Below are 19,908 nucleotides of genomic sequence, written 5' to 3'. Positions count from 1 at the left end.
CTGCAGCACACCAGCTTCCCTGTCCATCACCAACTCCCGGAGCTTGGTTAAACTCCTGTCCATCGAGTCGGTGATGTCATCCAACTCAACCAAGCAAGGGGCTTGTCAAATGCCCTCATAGTCCACAGGAAAGCAGCAGTGCTATGACTCTATAAAGTCTGCCCACTACATTCCAGGGTGGTATTTTCTAGAAGAGCCTGGAAATGATGAAAGCAATGCAGCTTAGGAAGAAAAACAAAAGAACCTCCACCTCTTTCTGTGAGTATCAAGTTTGACTCATTTCTGGAAGTCTGTAGACTATGTTAAATGTTGCTCTTTAATACAAATATGCAAGTTTTTAAAAATAGGCATAAAAGTTGATTTTTGGATAAAATGCTGTCAGGCATTACAACTTTTAGAATGCAGCACCAGAGTTGCCTATTTTATTAAATCCTACAATGTACTTTATCAATCAAAGTTCAACTTCCTACCTACCTCAGTTCTCTTCAGCATTCTTGCAGAAGACTTTTATGATCACATTAAAAGCTATCCCTGTATATTTTAAGACAATTAAAAAAGATACAGTAGTCTCAGGTTATAGGAAAGTAAAATTTGACAAAATGTTTTCTTTCTTTATAGTCAATCTAATTTTTACCTAGTGTTGGTGTTAGAAAGATTGCTTCTTCTTCTTTTTTTTTTCCTTAAACTACGGATGGCTTCCTTTGATTAGCCAGACATCAATATCTTAATTTGAGTCTTAGTCATTTTCTGACTTCTTTAACAATTTTATCATAAATATAAGCACTGACTCTGGTCTTTAGAGCTTCTCAGTGGCAGTAGTGATAAAGAGTCTGCCTGCCAATGCAGGAGACGTAAGATACTTGGGTTCGATCCCTGGGTCTAGAAGATCCCCTGGAGGAGGGCATGGCAACTCACTCCGGTATTCTTGCTGTGGATAACAAGGTAGGGCTGAACGCCTGTGAGCAGGGGAGGCATGTGACAGGCTGGGAGGGGAGAAGCTTGGACAGACTTCAGGCTCGGAGACTGGAGGGTTAGAAGGGGTGACTGTGGGAGGGCAATGCTTCCAGAAGGTGGGCCTGATTAGAAGCGTATTCTCATTTGAGATAAAACACAATGGAAATAAACGCATTATCACAAACAAAATTTCTCCAAAATGACATTTCATTTTTTAATAGTTTTAAAGATCCAATCAATTCTCAAAAAACAAACAATACAGATATGAGACTTCTCATTCCACTGGGGATTCACTCTTGCAGTTTTAAGTTGAAGTTCAAATACACCTTTCCCTCTCATTCAAACAGACATTTCTAGAGAAAAATGGTTTCCCCATATATTTAAGTAATTGATAAATCATTTGCTAGACAAAATAATTTATATTTGCACATATATTTCAATCACTTATAAATATATAAAATTGGAAGAACTAAATTTGAAGTGGAAACTACCATGAAAGTCAATTTATTTTGGTAAGCATAAAAATCATTGGTTGAAAAAATACCTCCTGGGGGCTTTTAAAGTATGAGTGCTTAGAGCCACCCCCTTGGTTCTAAGCAAGTGCTGTATTCTTGAAAAGCATGTGAAAGCAAGTACAGCAAAACTTCAACTGTATAATTGTTTAAGAATTCCTGAATTTATTCTGTTCAGGCTTATATTCCTGAAGTGCCTCACTAGGGATTACCAAGGGAAGAACCATTTACAGAGCCTTATAAACATGTCCTTTGGGAGTAAAAACAATATTTACACTGGTGCACTCTTGATTCCTCACTCACATCCTTCTCAAGGCCATGTTCCTTTGGTCCAACTTGTGCTACTAACTATGAAGTGTGAGGGCCTCCGTGGTGCTCCAGTGGTTGGGTGTCCACGCTTCCACCTCGGGGGGCGTGGGTTTGATCCCAGTCTGGGAAGTTCTGTATGCTGAGGTGCAGTCAAAAAATTAAAAAAAATTTTTTTCTCAAAGGTGTACAGCAAAACCTGTGAAAACATAATTTGAGTTAAAGCAGAGTCCCTCCTCTTTGGCCGCTGGTGTGAGGACAGAGAAGAGGGCTGGGATCTGTCCCACCTGAGTGTCCAGAGCCATCTGAGCTGTTTTCCTCTCTCCTTCCCTCTGCATGACCTACAGCTAATCCACAGAATTGAGTTTGCTTTTCTCAAATACAGGGCTTCATTTTCACTCTGCCCTTTACAGATGAGGTGAGGAGCCCACAAAGACTTAAGATTCTGATACAACCTGAGGTTATCTGATGAATTTATTCCCTACAAAACTGCTTACATTCTGATGACATGTGTAAAGTAAGACATACCTTTATCCAGGTGGAGAAAGAAAACCCCCTAGAGCCAGACTTCAGAGTGGATTCTAATTCTCTTAGAGAGTAGAATTCTTTTTTAAGATAACATCAAGCCCACGGGGTTTACTTTGTCCTGTTTTGGAAGTTATTTTACAGAAGCCTGTAATTTGAGTTAGAGGAGAGTCCCTCCTCTTTGGCCGCCAGTGTGAGGACAGAGAAGAGGGCTGGGCTCTGTCCCACCTTCGTATCCAGAGCCACCTGAGCTGTTTCCTCTTTCCTTCCCTCTGCATGACCTACAGCTAATCCACAGAGTTGAGTTTGCTTTTCTGAAACACAGGGCTTCATTTTCACTCTGCCCTTTACAGATGAGGTGAGGAGCCTCACCTCATACAGAAGCCTGATTCTGAATTATTCTTGAGTTCTTAGACTGCCTCATTGTTCTTAAAAGGGGTGAAGAACAAATGCCAGACATAAACTTCATAGCTTCTCTAAATCACCATGAGGTTACAAATTTTTTTAAATGATATTTCAACCTATTAACTGTAAGAGTGTTTTCTGGTAACATTCTTAGTTAAGAAAGTCAAATTTGTTCAAATTCCCAATATTCGGTGTTTTTACCGTCTAAGGTCTGAAGTAGTGCCCACATATTTGTAAATGCTTTTTAAATAAACAATATATAAAAAAGATATTGCAATGATTGAACAATGAATATTAAGAGTTGGCTTTAATCTTTGAATAGAAATGATTTAAAAATCACTTTCTTTACAAATGAAATCTAATTAATTTCATTTTGAAGCATATTTCTCTAAGTTTGGAGATTTTATTTAAAAACCACATTTTCTCACCTAGATACTGCTGGGGACTGTCTTGACTTGCCCTATAAATACAAGTGTTATTGAAGTGAAAACAGGCAAGGTGTTCAATTCCAAATTCCTACATGTTTAGAGAAATGTGAAGGATGGTGACCACATTCGAGCCCACAGTAAAATGTTAGCATTGTGACGTAGTTGTGTTCATGAGAGTGAAACAAACCAGAGAATAACTTTTGTAGATTGCTTTTTTTCCTTCTGTTTTCATGGAGACATCATTGATACACAGGCATGCCTTGGAGACATCCATGGGTTTGATTCTGGAGTAGCTCATTAAAGTGATTTTTCACAATAAACTGAGTCACAGGAATTGTTTGGTTTTCCCAGTGCATATAGAAGTTCTATTTATACTACCCTGTGGTCTATTAAGAGTGCAGGGGCAGTGTGTCTGAACAACAATGTACATAGCTAAATTAAAGGTTACCTTATTGCTAAAAATGTTAAACATCACCTGTGCCATCAGTGAGCTGTAGCAGTGACATCCAAGACAACCGAACACAGATCACCATAACAAACAGAATAATGACTTTAAAAGTTTGAATTATTGTAAGAATTACCACAGTGTGATACAGAGACCTGCAATGAGCAAATGCTATTTGAAAAATGGCACTGATAGAATTGCCTGATGCAGGATTGCCACAAACCTTCATTTGTACACAAAAAAATGCAATATCTGCAAAGGGTAACAAATCAGAGAACAAGTTAACAAGGTTCGCTTGTGTAACACTGTATAGGTTTAAGATGCTCAGCATGATTTGATAATGATACATTGTGAAATGATTGCCACAGTTTTTTTTTTTTAACAGCTATTAACTCACATACTCACCAAATTCTTTTCCTTGTGATCAGAACATTCAAGACCTTCTTCTTTAGCCACTTGCCAAGGTATCACCCCTTGATATCCAAAGTGGACTGGTTCCAGATCCCCACCCCCTTCCCCTGCAATTAAAAATCTGAATGCTCAAGACTCATATAATAGAGCATAGCATTGCTGGCCCTCTGTATTCAAGGATGCTGATGCAGAAGCATTGGATCTAGAGTGTCAACTGTATACAATACAGCGTTACTAATTATAGTTACCATGCTGTATACATAGGGCTTCCCTGGTGGCTCAGCCATAAAGAATCTGCCTGCAATGAAGGAGACCTGGGTTCAATCCCTGGGTTGAGAAGATCCCCTGGAGGAGGAAATGGAAACCCATTTCAGTATTCTTAACTAGGAAATCCCACGGACACAGGAGCCTGGCGGGCTACAGTCCATGGGGTTACAAGAGTTGGACACAACTTAGCGACTAAACCACCACCACCGCCACGTACATTATATCTTTGTACTTGTTTATCTTATATCTGGAATTTTGTACCTTTTCACCCATTTCACCCACCACCTCTCAGTCCCCACTTCTTGCAACTGAACATCTGACTTCTTTTTCTGTGACTGTGGACGTCTGGATTTCACACATACATGAGATCATACAGTATTTGTTTCTTTCTGTGTGGCTTACTGACTTAGCACAATTCCTTCAAGGTCGTTGTGTTGTCGCAAATGGCAGGATTTCCTTATTTCTCGTGGCTGAAGAGTATTGCATTGTATGTATAAACCATATCTTCTTCGTCCATCCCTCAATGGACACTTAAGTTGTTTCCATGTCTTTGTTACTGCAAATAATTCTGAAGTAAACAGAAAGGCGTGGTTTTATCTTCCAAGTGGTGCTTGGAAGACTTCAAGTATATATCCAGATAGAACTGCTGGATTATATTGTGGTTCTGTTTTAATTTTTTGAGGAAAATCCACGCTGTTTCTCATAGTATCTGTATGAGTTTACTGTAGATCTCAACATTTTAAAAGAATCAAGAGGTAAAGGGATGCATGGATTTATGGAAACTATTCAGTGTGTCTGTACTACAGGAGTGGTCAAATTATTCTAATAAGTGGTGGATGGAGTTGCTAAACTCTGTTTCCCTACAAGGTAAGGTAAAAAGACAGCATCAGAGATGAACAGAATTAAGTACATAAATTAAATTCCAGCAGTCCAGTTAGAAAATGGACAATTAAAAAACAACTGCATTTTTCAGTAAGTCACTGAACTATGAAACAAAGGAGTCTGTTAAAAACACACATTTTTCTAATATCGCAATTTAAAATGTTGCTCTGAGATGGAACCTTTAATGATTCTGAGTGTTCAATTTCAGGAATGCCTCGTTTACCCCTCACTTGAAGGAAATCATGTGTTCTGGTGAGGGTCTCCTAAGTAACTAAAACTCACATCACATTTTTTGTTGACAACAGACAGCTTTCTAAAATTTATTATTCAATTCCAGCATTGTCCCAAGAAATATAATGCAAGTTACACAGGTAGTTTTGAATTTTCTAGAAGCCACATTAAAAAAAAAAATGAAAAGAAGCAGGAAAATTAGTTTTCATATATTTTACTTAGCCCGTGTGCCCTCAAGCTCATTTCACACAGGAGGAGCCAGCTTTGACCTTCGCAGTGGCCACTCAGGACCACTGACTCTGGAGCTGGAAAACACAGTTCCACTCCCTGCTTAGGAAACTGACCACAACAGACAGACTGCCACCAAACGTGGCCCCGGCGGTTGTTTACAGGGTGCCTGCCCCATGGAAGAGCTAACCGTGTTAGTGCTGGAGACTTTACTATCTCTCTCGGTGGGAGAGGCTTCACTATGAACCAGCGCTGTCATGGCACGGTACCTGTTACACGGCCGTTTCCTCAGGGCTACTGTGGCGAGCGCTTCAACAGTCAGACCTCTCGATGAATCCTCGAAGATGACTGTATTTTTCTATTTTTTGAAGCAATACTTTTTTTCTGTTATAAGGAAATGCTTCTCTTTAAGTAGAATTTTAAATAGAAATCTAATGTTTGGCAAAGATGCATGAGTGCATGCTAAGCTGCTTCATTCATGTCCAACTGTTTGCAGTCCCGTGGACTGGAGCCCACCAGGCTCCTCTGTCCATGGGATTCTCCGGGCAAGAACACTGGAGTGGGTGGCCATGCCCTCCTCCAGGGGATCTTCCTGGCCCAGGGATTGAATCCACATCTCTTACATCTCCTGCATCAGCAGGAAGGTTCTTTAACAACTAGCACCACTCGGGAAGCCCTTGACAAAGATAAATAAGTATTAATATAAACTTAAACAGCTCATTTGATATAACAAAGAACCTGATTAAAACAAAGAAGATGATTAAAATGTGAGCTAATTAGTTATGTTAAATTACCTTTAGTATTCCTTAAGTCAACTTCAAGTGTTTACAGACACTTGAAGCTCATGGGCTGTCTGAAAACTCTTTCCTGGTTGGCTTTAGCCTCGAAGGAATCCTTAGAGAACCAGGCAGAAACATAGGGTGAGGTAAGCCCACACTGCAATTCTAGGTGGAATGCTTTGTCTTCACCTTTTCCACTGTGATGGTGAAAGACACCACTGTGCTTTTACTAAGAAGCTGTCCTTCTTACTAGCCTTTGTAGAATCTGCTCCCAAGTTGTGACTGTAACCTAAGGTAGCACCACAAATTACAGGTTATGTAAAACTCACCTCCTCTCTTCCCAGCTATGTGGACACACATTCTGGTCCCCCCCGCAAGAACTTCTAATTCATTTCATTTAGAGACAGAAAGTAGAGGGGGTGACACATTTAAAGGTGATGCATTTCATGATTTTCCCAAATTGATGGCTTTTTGTTGGTGGTAGATTTTATTATATGCTAAAAATATTCTGGTCAAGGAATGCCTTCACAGAATTAATATTTACAAGTTGAAAGCGAATTTCTTTACAAAATTAAGTAAAATGTATTGTGATTTCTATCAAAAAAAAAAAACAAACCCCAAAGTGAATATAAAATGAACAGATTCTGTTATTATTTCTCATTGGGCTAAAAAATTCCCCCATGTTTTGGACTCACAGCTCCTAGAAGGTAGAGGAGTTAGTCTGATGGCTAACTCAGTTGTCAACAGTTACTCTAAGTAAGTAAGTAAATATTAGTCGCTCAGTCGTGCCCGACTCTTTGCGACCCCATGGACTGCAGCCCACCAGGCTCCTCTGTCCATGAGATTTTCCAGGCAAGGATACTGGAGTGGATTGACATTTCCTTCTCCAGGGGATCTTTCCAACCTAGGGATCGAACCCGGGTCTCCTGCAGCGCAGGCAGATTCTTTACTGACCGAGCTACAAGGCTCCTAAGTCAAAGCAAAACGTGTGAGTGCATGTTATCTTACACTAAAAGAGGGAAGGTAGGAGAAAACATCAATAATCTAGCAAAGGGAACAGGAACCCAGGCATCCCTTGGATGTCCACTGCCAAATTAGCTTAGTATCAACAGCTAAATAGTCACTGAACATCTCTGAAAAAAATACAACAGAAAAGAGATACTTTTCAATGGTAAAAGCAAACCTTTCTCTCATCTCTTCTCAGAGAGAAATAAAATTTCCTTGTCTGTAGCTCTCACCAGTTGGATATGTGCTGAACAGAAGGGGAGAGTGCTGAATGAAATAGTGATGTCAAACAGAAAGGAAGCAAGAGTGGCATAAAAAAGGGATAAAATCAATGATGGAGGAGAAGGGAAGTAAACTGACAATTAAGTTTATAAATTATGGCTCTCCTGACTCTCATTAGAAACGTGAAACAGGAATCTGGTGCAAGAAACTACTTTATCCTCAAAGTCTTATAGATCATTCAGCAGATACATGGATTGCAAATCCGTGTGCAATCTGTTTACCCGTGAAACCGCTTGGTCTCAAGTGAGTAATGTAAACTCTTTTTCTCAGAATGAGGCAGTATGAGGAGAAATGGTCCTGGCCTCTATCACCTTAGATTTTGAGGCAACGCACAGAACAGGTATTAATTTCATGCAATATTGTCTCTGAAATCGACTTTTATGATGTCACACATTTTGAGATGGATCTTTTGCATTGAAGACAGTTTCTTCCTGTGCCATAGTTGTTTCCTCCTATACAGCTTATTATATAACCTTTCCTTTTCCTGAAATGGATCTAAATTTTGTACATGTGCTCTCTCAACTAATCAAAAAATCCCTGTTATTAGTTTCTGTTTAAATTTTTTTTGAAAAGTTTTTTGACTGCTCAAGAAGAGTGAGCCAAGTAGAAAAAAGTTCCAATTAATTTGATCCTTCAAGTTTGTGCTGCATAGCTTACACTCCCCCACTGCTTGAATTGGATTTATTGAATCCAAAAAACTTTAGGAAAGCTCATTTAAGCAGACAGCTTAAAAACTACAAAGTTTCTGGATGAGTCGTTACTTATATAACATTAAAATAATTTTAAGTCATAACGAATAAGGGACTCCAATCAAAATGGTGAAGTAGGACGTATAGCCCACCTCCTCCCTCAGATACATCAAAAATGTATCTCCATGTGGAACAGTCCTCACAGAATGCCTCTTAAAATGCTGACAGAAAATCTCAGATACCTAAAAGTACAACAAAGGTCTCCACCTGACTGGGTGGCATGAAAAAAACAAAATAAAAAGGAGGCAGAAAGGAAACTGCCTGCATGCATGGGAGGGCGCTGTAAGAGGGAAGGTTCCTGCACCCTGCGAAGTCCCTTCACTGGCTGGGACAGAAAGAGAGCTTCCAAGAGTCAGCGGATTCATGTCAATGTATGGCAAAACAAATGCAATATTGTAAAGTTAAAAAATAGATAAATAAACTAATTAAAAAAATAAAATAAAATTGAAAAAATAAAAAATAAAAAAATAAAATTAGAATTAAAAAATTAGAAAAAAAAATAGAATGTAAAAAATTAGAGTTAAAACATATATAACACCTTAAAAAAAAAGGGGGGCCAACGGAGAGCGTGCCGGGCAGTTTTCAGCAGGCAAAACAGACCTGCACTGACGGTCTATGCCGTCGCCCTGAGCTCCCCAGCCTGAGACGGCATCCACTGATGCACGCGGGCCTTGGGCCCTGAAACTCCGGAGGACAGACGCAGGGAGAGGACGAGGCTTGGCTGCAGACGTTCCGAAGGGCCTGGAGTGTAGCATGGCGGCCACCGGCAGGTGTATCTGGAAGAAACGTGGGCCTCCCCCTAGAAGTGAGGCGCCGTCCTAAGGGTCACTGGAGTGGAGGGTCAGGGTCTGAAAATAACAGCCTGACTTTTGGTGTGCTCAGCGTGGGTGTGGTGACACCACCGAAAGCCCACTGCTCGTGAGCACAAGCACAGGGAAGGGAAGGGCCCGCCACAGCAGCCTCTGTCCCAGTGAGCTCCCAGCTGCCTCTGGACCGCCTCTAGGAGATTTCAAGAATGCGAGCCGCAGGGAGGTGCCCGCAGGCAGAGGCGGGGATGGGATCAGCGCTGATCCGCAGGGGATGCGCTTTGAGAACAGAGCTGAAGTCTGAGCCCTCTGCCCACGGCTGTGCTATTCACTGATTTAAGCCACTGATACCTGCTTTTTTTTTTTTTTTGACGTACTGTAAAAATTCACTTTTATTGGAGTATAGTTGATTTACAATGTTATGTTAGTTTCAGCTGTACAGCAGAGTGAATCAGTTATACATATATCCATTCATTTTTAGATTCGATTCCCATATAGGTTATTACAGAGTATTGAGTAGAGTTCCCCATGCTATAATAGTAGGTTCTTATTAGTTATCTATTTTATATGAAGTAATGTGTATATGTCAATCCCAATCTCCCAGTTTATCTCTCCCCTCCCACCTCCACTTTCCCTCCTGGTAACCATAAGTATGTTTTCTACATCTGTGACTCTACTATAAATAAATTCAGTTGTACCATTTTTTAGATTCCACATATAAGTGATATCATATGATATTTGTCTTTCTCTGTCTGACTCTACCCTGTAAGACAATCTCTAGGTTCATCCATGTCATTACAAATGGCATTATTTCATTCTTTTTTATGGCTGAATAACATTCCACTGTATATATGTCATCTGAGCACCTGTGGAACCTCCGAGTGGACAACAGGTGCTCTCACAGCTGGGAAGGGTGTAGCCTTAGAATCCAGTGAGTGTGTGCATATGGAGACTGGGCCAGGCCAGGGCCTGGGTTGCTTCCATAGCTCCCAATGTGCATCCATTTGCACAGAAGTGGCACTCATACCTGATTTCAGGGCACAGACACTTAGCGATCTGCACTGATGGTCTTGTGAAAACCATGCCTGAGGGACGACAAGACTGATTGCTGGCATCATACCCATGGTTGATGTGGGGCTGAGGGCAGTGCCAAAGACAGTGTACTTGGTGAGCCCACACAACAGGTGACAGGTGATGTCACAGAGTGTACACCCCTGTGGGCAGAGTCAGGGGAGGAGTACTGGGCGGCTCCTCTCCCAGTGGGCGTGCCCCAACCCTGCCTGTTTCACACCACAGCTCAGAAACATATTTGGGGCCTTCTGGTCCAGCAGCTAAGGAGCAGACCCTGTCCCCTTTCTGGCTGTAACAACCACAGAACAAGGACAAGGTCCTGCTCAATATCTAGCAGAGGCTCTGGCCATCACTATGCCAGTCACACACTCTTTCTAGAGGATAATGGCCAGCACACACTAAGGAAAGAGGTAGCAGTCATCCATAATAAAAACAGTCCTTCCACCAAAAATATTAAACCCACGCAGGGGTTGACAGGGATGCATCCATGTAAAAATAGTCCTCCAGGACCACAGTAGATAATTGTTTCTGCCAAATTCATAGAGAAAGAGAATTCAAGCAAAATGAGGAAGCAGAGGAACTGCTCCCAATTAAAAGAGCAAAAGAATTGACCAGAAATAACTGACAATGAGACAGACAGAGCCCAGACAGACAAGAGGAGCCCACAAAAATTAGAGAACTCATTTGCTGAGACAAAAACTGACCTAAAGCCAGTAAATAGCAGATTGAATAATGCAGAAGAATGAATAAGTGATCTGAAAGATAGAAAAATGAAAATCACCCAATCAGAAGAGCAAAGTCAAGTGAAAAAATGAAAGCAATATAAAACACCAATGGGATAATACAAAGTTGCCAATTTATGCACAATAGGGATTGCATAAGAGGGAAAAGAAAAGGGTATTGAAAATATATTTGAAGAAATTATGGCTAAAAACTTCCCATACCTATAGAAAGAAGCATATCCTGGTATACAAGGCACAGAGTGTCCCAAGCAAGATGAATCCCAACAATTCTATAACAAGCCATGTTACAATTAAAATGGCAAAATTAAAGATAAAGAGAGGATACTAAAGGCAGCAAGAGTTAGTTAATTGAGCTAAGAATTAATTACAAAGACTTAAACATAAGATGTGTGTGTGTTTGCATGTGTGGGTTAGTCACTTAGTTGTGTCCAACTCTTTGGGACCCCATGGACTGTAGCCCACCAGGCTCCTCTGTCCATGGAATTCTCCAGGAAAGAATTCTGGAGTGGGTAGCCATTGCCTTCTCAAGGGGATCTTCCCAAACCAGGGGTCGAACCTGGGCCTCCTGCATTGTAGGCAGATTCTTTACCATCTCTTAGACATCTGTGTATACGTAATTAAAAAGTACTGCTGATAGAGAAATCAAATGTGCCTATCATGCGTTCTGTTAATATAAGATTTAAGGGTCAAATCAAGGCATTTTGGGTATTTTAAAAAGATTACCAAACAACATTTTAAAAATTTGAGCTCTAAATGAGTGAAGAAGTTACTTTTATTATATAGTCCAAGCTCACTCATTAATATAAAAACATGTATACTAAAACCACAAGTAAACTATGAGTTGCAAAAAGCCTTAAAATTATTAGTTTGATTTGAAAACTATTTCCAAAGCATTATATGGGAAATTACTAAAAGTCATGAATTTCAAAACACCTTATCTTAGTCTATGCTCCATGATTTTTTCTGTCTTTCGTTAAGTTGTAAATTATTTCATTACAATTTAAGCTTGATTAAAAAACCCTATTCTCCTCAGAAGATATGCATTTATATATTTTTTTTTAAAAAAATCTAAGTCCCCCTTCCTTTTTTAAATTTATATACAAAAAAGATAGACAATATTAATGAGATGCCTTGTAAATCTTAACCCACTCAGCAACTTAGTTTAACCCCATCAGTTTTACTGCTACCTAGTAAATTAAAACAACATAAGAGGGAAATCAAATAGTGTTGCTTTTAACCCCCAGTTTAGCCTGGATAAATAACAACTCTAAATGAAAAGAAATCAAACAGGGTATTTGAATTAGACACCTATGCAGCTTCTTAAAACTACCTAACTTATACAGACAAATGAAACTTTTACTATAACAATTTCAGTGACTACAGTTTTCAAGTCTCCACAACTAACCATTTTAAATTTAATTTTGGCTATTTGTCCAATCTAGGCAGTAGGGTACATCTAGGGAGGGAAGGTCCCACAATAGCCCATGACTTGCTGCAGCACTTAAACCTCTAATCCCATAGAAATGTTTCTTATATCATAATAGCTGAAGCGACCATCACGGTTACTCTTCTTGAGTTGATATTAACAGCAGATAAAGATATTTTTAGTGAAGAAATTCTACCCAAATGGCATACACATGCACACACATATATATATTTTTTAATCAGCATATAAAATAGAGTACAAACAAAACTTCACAGAAGTATATTAAGAGTGAGAAGGACCAGTAAATTAAAGAAACATGCTTTAATGTACCCTCTCTGTACGCTCTGCGGAATATTTGTACAGGCAGGCAGTAACTAGTCCAACGGCAATAACTACAAGAAACCAGGAAACAAGGGACACGTAATTGAAAAATCACTGCCAAGATTCAACATCTAGCAGAAGAAATAAATGTTGGTTAGATTTCCATGGTCAAAAAAATGATATTTTATTTAAGCATGTACACATTTTTATTCTGTTTTGTCTCTTCACTATCTGAATCCAATTCTCTGGAATCACTTACATAGTTCACAGTAAGTCAGAGAAGTCCTTGATTAATTTCAAAAATGACCCATAGCATATTTGGGGTATAAACTCATATGGCTATGCATCTTGCAACAACATATATTATTTAGGGTTTGTTAGTAAGTGGACATATAGAATATAAAAGAATATACACAATACAAGATAGTATATTACATGAAAGTTTATGTTTTCCTAAACTGGTTTACTTAATTTCACACTACTAAAACTAAAGAAACTGAAAAATCACTACAAAATTAATGCACTTCTTCAGAGTGATATCTTGATTTAAGTGGTATCAAAGTTTGGAATACTTACGTATAGAAAGAATAATCACAGCAATGACTGCTGCATCTGGGAAAAACAAAAACACTTTGATGATAATTGAGCACTTAGGTGTCTCCAAATAGCTGTTGCATCTTAATGTGTAGATCAGCTATAATTACAGCAAAGAAAAAATTATCAATCTAGTTTTAGCATGACTGCGAGTGCATCCATGTCATTCTGACCACAAAACCTTTCAAAACAGATTCCTTTTGAAATTCTTAACAAGAACCTTACATTTTAGTATTGTGTGCTGTAACTATCATCCTAGGTTATTTAGTGAGGTATCTGGAACAATTAGAATTTAGTAGATTAGAAGAAAATTGTTTTAAAACATTTTATCCAATTATAGTTCAGTATTAAGTCTATTCATTATGATTTTGTTAAGAATTCTACATACTTTTCCCCCAAAAGTGTGACTGTTTAATAAACCATAATGAAGTTCTATAAATCTATCAAACATATGCTATTTGCCATCTTCACAAACGATAGCTTTATCTTATCATCACCCCTCTTTATTTCCCTGTCCCCCAAATTACGGTACAGTCCTAATTATAAGGAGATTTTCTCTAATAATGCAGATGAAACATCAGGGCACATGGATAAAAATTATACATAGAAATGTAAACATGCATTTTTTTTTTAACTATCCAGAGAACAATAAATATGCTACCAAGTGCTAATTCTCAGAAATGTCTGTCGGTAGCACCTCTGCGTCTAAACTACCATTATTTGTATTATCTAAAACTCAGACCATAAAATGTCATGTTAGGTTCTGCTCTTTTCATTCCATAAATATTATGAAGTACTAGCATCTGAAACAGAAGATATGAAGAGATGGCAAGAATACACAGAAGTAATGATCTGGAAAGCTACAGTGGTGTGATCACTCACCTAGAGCCAGACATCCTGGAGTCAAGTGGGCCTTAGGAAGTATCACTACAAACAAAGCTAGTGGAGGTGATGGAATTCCAGTTAAGCTATTTCAAATCCTACAAGATGATGCTGTTAAAGTGCTGCACTCAATATGCCAGCAAATTTGGAAAAGTCAGCAGTGGCCATAGGACTGAAAAAGGTGTTTTCACTCCAATCCCAAAGAAATGCAATGCCAAAGAATGCTCAAACTACCGCACAATTGTCCTCATTTCACACACTAGCAAAGTAATGCTCAAAATCCTTCAAGTCAGGTTTCAACAGTATGTGAATTGAGAACTTCCAGATGCACAAGCTGGATTTGAAAAAGGCAGAGGAACCAGAGATCAAATTGCCAATATCCATTGGATCATAGAAAAAGCATAGGAAAAAACATCTACTTCTGCTTCATTGACTACTCTAAAGCCTTTGACTGTGGATCACAACAAATCATGGAAAATTCTTCAAGAGATGGGAATACCAGACCACCTTACCTGCCTCCTGCAAAACCTGTATGCAGGTCAAGAAGCAACAGTTAGAACCAGACATGCAACAGTGGACTAGTTCAAAATTGGGAAAGCAGTACGTCAAGGCTGTATCTTGTCACCCTGCTTATTTAACTTACATGCAGAGTACATCATGTGAAATGCCGGGCTGGATGAAGCAGAAGCTGGAATCAAGATTGTGGGGAGAAATATCAACAACCTCAGATATGCAGATGACACCATCCTTATGGCAGAAAACAAAGGGGAACTAAAGAGCCTTTTGATGAAGGTGAAAGAGGAGAGAGAAAAAAGCTGGCTTAAAATTCAGTATTCAAAGAATGAAGATCATGGCATCTGTTCCCATCATTTCGTGGTAAATAGATGGGGAAACAATGGAAACAGTGACAGACTTTTTTTTCTTTTGCTCCAAAATCACTGTGGACAGTGACTGCAGCCATGAAGTTAAAGACGCTTGCTCTTTGAAAGTAAGACAATGACAAACGTAGACAGCATATTAAAAAGCAGAGGCGTTACTTTGCCTACAAAGGTCCATCTAGTCAAAGCTATGGTTTTTCCAGTAGTCATGTATGGATGTGAGAGCCAGACAATAAAAAAGGCTGAGTGTCTAAGTTTGATGCCTTCAAACTGTGGTGCTGGAGAAAACTCTTAAGAGTCCCTTGGACTGCAAGGAGATCCAACCAGTCCATCCAAAAGAAATCAACCCTGAATATTCATTGGAAGGACTGATGCTGAAGCTGAAACTTAATACTTTGGCCACCTGATGAAAAGAGCCAACTCACTGGAAAAGACCCTGATGCTGGGAAAGATTGAAGGCAGGAACAGAAGGGGACGACAGAGGATGAGACAGTTGAATAGCATCACTGACTCAATGGACGTGAGTTTAAGCAAACTCCGGGAGATGATGAAGGACAGGGAAGCCTGGCGTGCTGCAGTCCATGAGGTCACAAAGAGTTGGACATGACTGAGCAACTGAACAACAGCGACAGTAGCCTCTGAAGATGACGCTGAATTTACTTGGCACAGTGGCAGTTTGACCACAGTTTTTAGAGGGGAAAACATAACAAGCCTCAAGCGCATTTTATAAAAAGATTAACCTAATGAAACTAGTCTAATGTAAAGAAAAATAATAGCTATTTCTCTTCATTTCCTTACTGAGAAATATTTACATTTCATTTAACTGTCACCACTATACTTCACCAAGCTCTTAAACATACACTGTGTAAATTATGTGAGAAAAGATAAAGGGTGCAACTCCTACCTGTTATAGAAAAACTATTTCTACTAATAGTACATAAAGCTTGTGTATACAATGTAGCAACAGAAAGAAAATTTATCTACAAATCTCCATCACAAAATAACTCTATCAAATGGCAAGCAATATATTTTAATGTACACGTGACCATAGCATTTAAGAAAATTACATCATCCCATTGGAAATCCTAAATTGGGATTGGGACATTTCTTGAAAACGGTGTTATCTGCATGTCTTACACATAACGCTACTTACATTGGTCAATGGGATCTGCACTATTAAAATAACAATATATGTCAATAACCACCAATTTGTGACATGATGTTTCTTTTCTAATTATAGATCATTGAAATAGCTTCATGTAGAACACTAGAGTTTCACAATACAAGGTTATTTATAACCAAAATAATACCGAGGTCCTCAAAATATTCAGGCTTTAAGTCAGTAGTTGGAGGGAAATGCTCTGAAAAAAGAAAAAAAAAGTGGGTATAAGAAAAAAAAGGTAGAAGATGAAAATAATAAAGCTTAAAAGATCTATACATTTAAGGGGTTTGATTTGTTTTTAAATTAAATCCCTGATAATTTCATTTTTCCCTACATGAATTATATTAATGCTTCTCTTTAAAGCTAGTGTTATAAAATCATAAATTTATATTCAATGTCAAAGCATTCTTCTTCCTGTCCATTAACATTTCCTAGGATAATATTTTGTTGCACATAAAACAAATTTATCTTTAGTATAATGTCAAATTAGCTATGAATTCAATGTGATTTTACTTAAAATTAAAAGACATAAGATGGCCCAAACATCATTTAAAAGTTTATCTGCAATAGAATGAAATTCAACATAATAAAGATCATTTATGAAAAACCCATAGCTAATGACATACTCAATAGTGCTTTTGTGCTCACTCAGTCATGTCTGACTCTTTGAGACCCCACAGACTGTTGCCCACCAGGTTCCTCTGTCCATGAAATTTTCCAGGCAAGAATACTGGAGTGGGTTGCCATTTCCTACTCCAGGGGATCTTTCCAACCCAGGGATTAAACCCGTGTCTCCTGCATTCTTTACCTCTGAGCCACCTGGGAAGACCCATACTCAATAGTTAAAGACTGATTCTTTTTCTTAAAGTCACAATACAGGATGCCCACGTTTGCCATTTCTATCAACATAAAATGATATTTTAATTTCTTTCTCTTGCCTAACCAGAGCAATTAGGCAAGAAAAGGCGATAAAAAGCATCCAAACTGGGGAAGAAGAAATAAGATGATCTTGTTCCACATTAAATAATCTCTTAAGTGGAAAACTCTAAAGATTATACATATATACAAATGCACAAATACACACAAACCTATTAGAAAAATTAATTCAACAAAGTTGAAAGCTACAAAATCAACAAATAAAAATCAGTTGCATTTCTATACACTACCAATGAACAATCTAAAAGTGAAAGTGTAAGTCGCTCAGTCGAGTCCGACTCTTTGCGACCCCAGTCCATGGAATTCTCTAGACCAGGATACTGGAGTGAGTAGCCTTTCCCTTCTCCAGAGGATCTTGCCAATCCAGAGATCAAACCCAGGTCTCCTAAATTGCAGGTGGATTCTTTGCCAGCTGAGCCACAACAATCAAAAAGAAAAAAAAAAATCCAATAAAGTAGCATCAAAAAGAATAAAATACTTAGGAATAAAAGTAACCAAAGAGGTGAAAGACTTGGACACTGAACTTTATATAAAGCATTGCTTTAAGAAATTGAAGAAGACATAAAAATATGAAAGCAAATCCTGCATTCATGGGTTGGAAGGCAATATTCTTAAGACGTTAATACCATACAAAGCAATATACAGGTTAAATGCAACCCTTTGACCCTACTGAAAATGCATTTTGCATAAATAGACAAATTAAACCTATAATTTATATGGAATCTCAAGGTAGTAGAATAGACAAGAAAGTCTCTTGATAAGGAAATGCAAAGTTGAAAAGACTCACTTTTTCTAATTTCAGATTTTACTTAAAAAACTACAATAATCAAAACAAACTGGTATAATCATAGAGGAAAAACACACAGACCAATACAACAGAATAGAGAGCCCAGACACAACAGGATATATTGTACAGCACAGGGAAATATAGCTATTATTTTGTAATAACTTTAAACGGAGTATGATCTTTAAAAATAAAAAAATCACTATGTTGTACACCTGAAAATAATATAATACTGTAAAACACTACATTTCAATTAAAAAAAAAAATAACAGAGAGCCCAGAAATAAACTTTCACTTATATGGTCAAATGACTGTTCACAAGGGTACTAAGAAAATTTAATGGTGAAAGGGCAATCTTTTAAAAAATGGTCCTTGGAAAACTGGCTGTGTGTTAGTCGCTCAGTCATGTCCAACTCTTTGCAACCCAATGGACTATAGCCCACCAAGCTCCTCTGTCCTTGGGATTCTCCACTCAAGAACACTGGAGTGTTTTGCCATTCTTTTCTCAGGGGATCTTCCTGACATAGGGATCGAACCCAGGTCTCCCACATTGCAAGCGGATTCTTCACCAGCTGTGCCACCAGGGAAGCCTGATTTCAGTATTGACCATCTGGTGATGTCCATGTGTAAATCCTCTCTTGTGTTGTTGGAAGAGGGTATTTGCTATGAGCAGTGTGTTCTTTTGACAAAACTCTGTTAGCCTTTGCACTGCTTCATTTTGTACTCCAAGGCTAAACTTGCCTTTTACTCTAGGTGTCTTTTGGCTTCCTACTTTTGCATTCCAATCAAAGACATCTGGGTTTTTTTGGTGTTTGTTCTAGAAGGTCTTGTAGGTCTTCATAGAATTGTTCAACTTCTTCAGCATTAGTGGTTGGGGCATAGACTTGTATTACCATGATGTTGAATGGTTTGCCTTGGAAACGAACTAAGATCATCCTGTCATTTTTGATTAAAGAGTTAGATCTGGTACACAGAGTCCTGAAGAGGTATGGAAGGAGGTTCCAAACATTGTATAGGAGGTGGTGACCAAAACCATCCCAAAGCAAAAGAAATGCAAGAAGGCAAAGTGATTGTCTGAGGAGGTTTTACAAATAGCTGAGAAAAGAAGAGTAGCAAAAGACAAAGAAGAAATGGAAAGATACACCCATCTGAATGCAGAGTTCCAGAGAATAGCAAGGAGAAATGAGAAAGTTTTCATAAGTAAACAATGTAAAGAAATAGAGGAAAGCAATAGAATGGGAAAGACTCATCACACTGTTTACTTAATTTCTATGCAGAGTACATCATGAGAAATGTCTGGCTGGATGAATCACAAGTTGTAATCAAGATTGCTGGGAGAAATAGCAACAATCTCAGATGTGCAGATGACACCACTCTGATGGCAGAAAGTGAAGAGGAACTAAAGAGCCTCTTGATAAAGTGTGAAAGAGGAGAGTGAAAAAGCTGGTTTAAAACTCAACATTCAGAAAACTAAGATCATGGCATCTGGTCCCACCTCTTCATGGCAAATAGATGGGGAAAAAGTGGAAACAGTGGCAGATTTTATTTTCTTGGGCTCCAAAATCAGTGCGGATAGTGATTGCAGCCATGAAATTAAAAACGCTTGCTCCTTGGAAGGAAAGATATGACAAACCTAGACAGTATATTAAAAAGCAGAGACATCACTTTGCCAACAAAAGTCTGTATAGTCAAAACTTTGCCAGTAGTCCTGTATGGATGTGAGAGTTGACCGCAAAGAAGGCCATGAAGTGAAAGTTAAAGTGTTAATCTCCAGCAGGCAGATTCTTTACAGTCTGAGCCAACAGAGAAGGCCCAAAAGGTTGAGCACCTATGAACTGATGCTTTCAAATTGTGGTAAGACTCTTGAGAGTCCCTTAGATCGCAAGGAGAGCAGAC

The 19,908-nt window shown here is 38.6% G+C and overlaps 1 protein-coding gene across 14 annotated transcripts in view; it reads right to left on the bottom strand.

Annotated features, from left to right (window-relative positions):
* The window catches only part of LOC145507867 (membrane cofactor protein-like), a 94,616-nt gene that overhangs the window by 30,967 nt on the left and 43,741 nt on the right, over positions 1-19,908 (bottom strand). For 4 of the 14 annotated variants that reach the window (XR_014055210.1, XM_081495356.1, XM_081495352.1 and 1 more), the window contains 3 exons: positions 16,441-16,491; positions 13,353-13,388; positions 12,762-12,847 (listed from right to left, as the gene is read on the bottom strand). Coding sequence is in view for 6 of the 14 variants with exons in the window: in XM_081495356.1 (XP_081351482.1) it covers positions 12,777-12,847; positions 13,353-13,388; positions 16,441-16,491 (158 nt within the window). In the remaining 8 variants the exon portion in view is untranslated. Of the gene's footprint in view, positions 1-1,611; positions 1,972-3,130; positions 3,163-3,980; positions 4,094-4,139; positions 4,332-4,514; positions 4,822-5,863; positions 6,271-6,388; positions 6,663-12,761; positions 12,908-13,352; positions 13,389-16,141; positions 16,492-19,908 lie in introns of those variants that run through there. The other 10 variants (XR_014055211.1, XR_014055213.1, XR_014055206.1 and 7 more) reach the window with 6 other exon arrangements.

Source organism: Giraffa tippelskirchi, chromosome 5 (genome assembly GCF_054371585.1).
Source record: "Giraffa tippelskirchi isolate mGirTip1 chromosome 5, T2T-mGirTip1v1.2.pri, whole genome shotgun sequence".
Taxonomy (NCBI): Eukaryota; Metazoa; Chordata; class Mammalia; order Artiodactyla; family Giraffidae; genus Giraffa; species Giraffa tippelskirchi.
The sequence above is the reverse complement of the archived record's forward strand: the minus strand, read 5'-3'. Positions and strand labels throughout refer to the sequence as shown.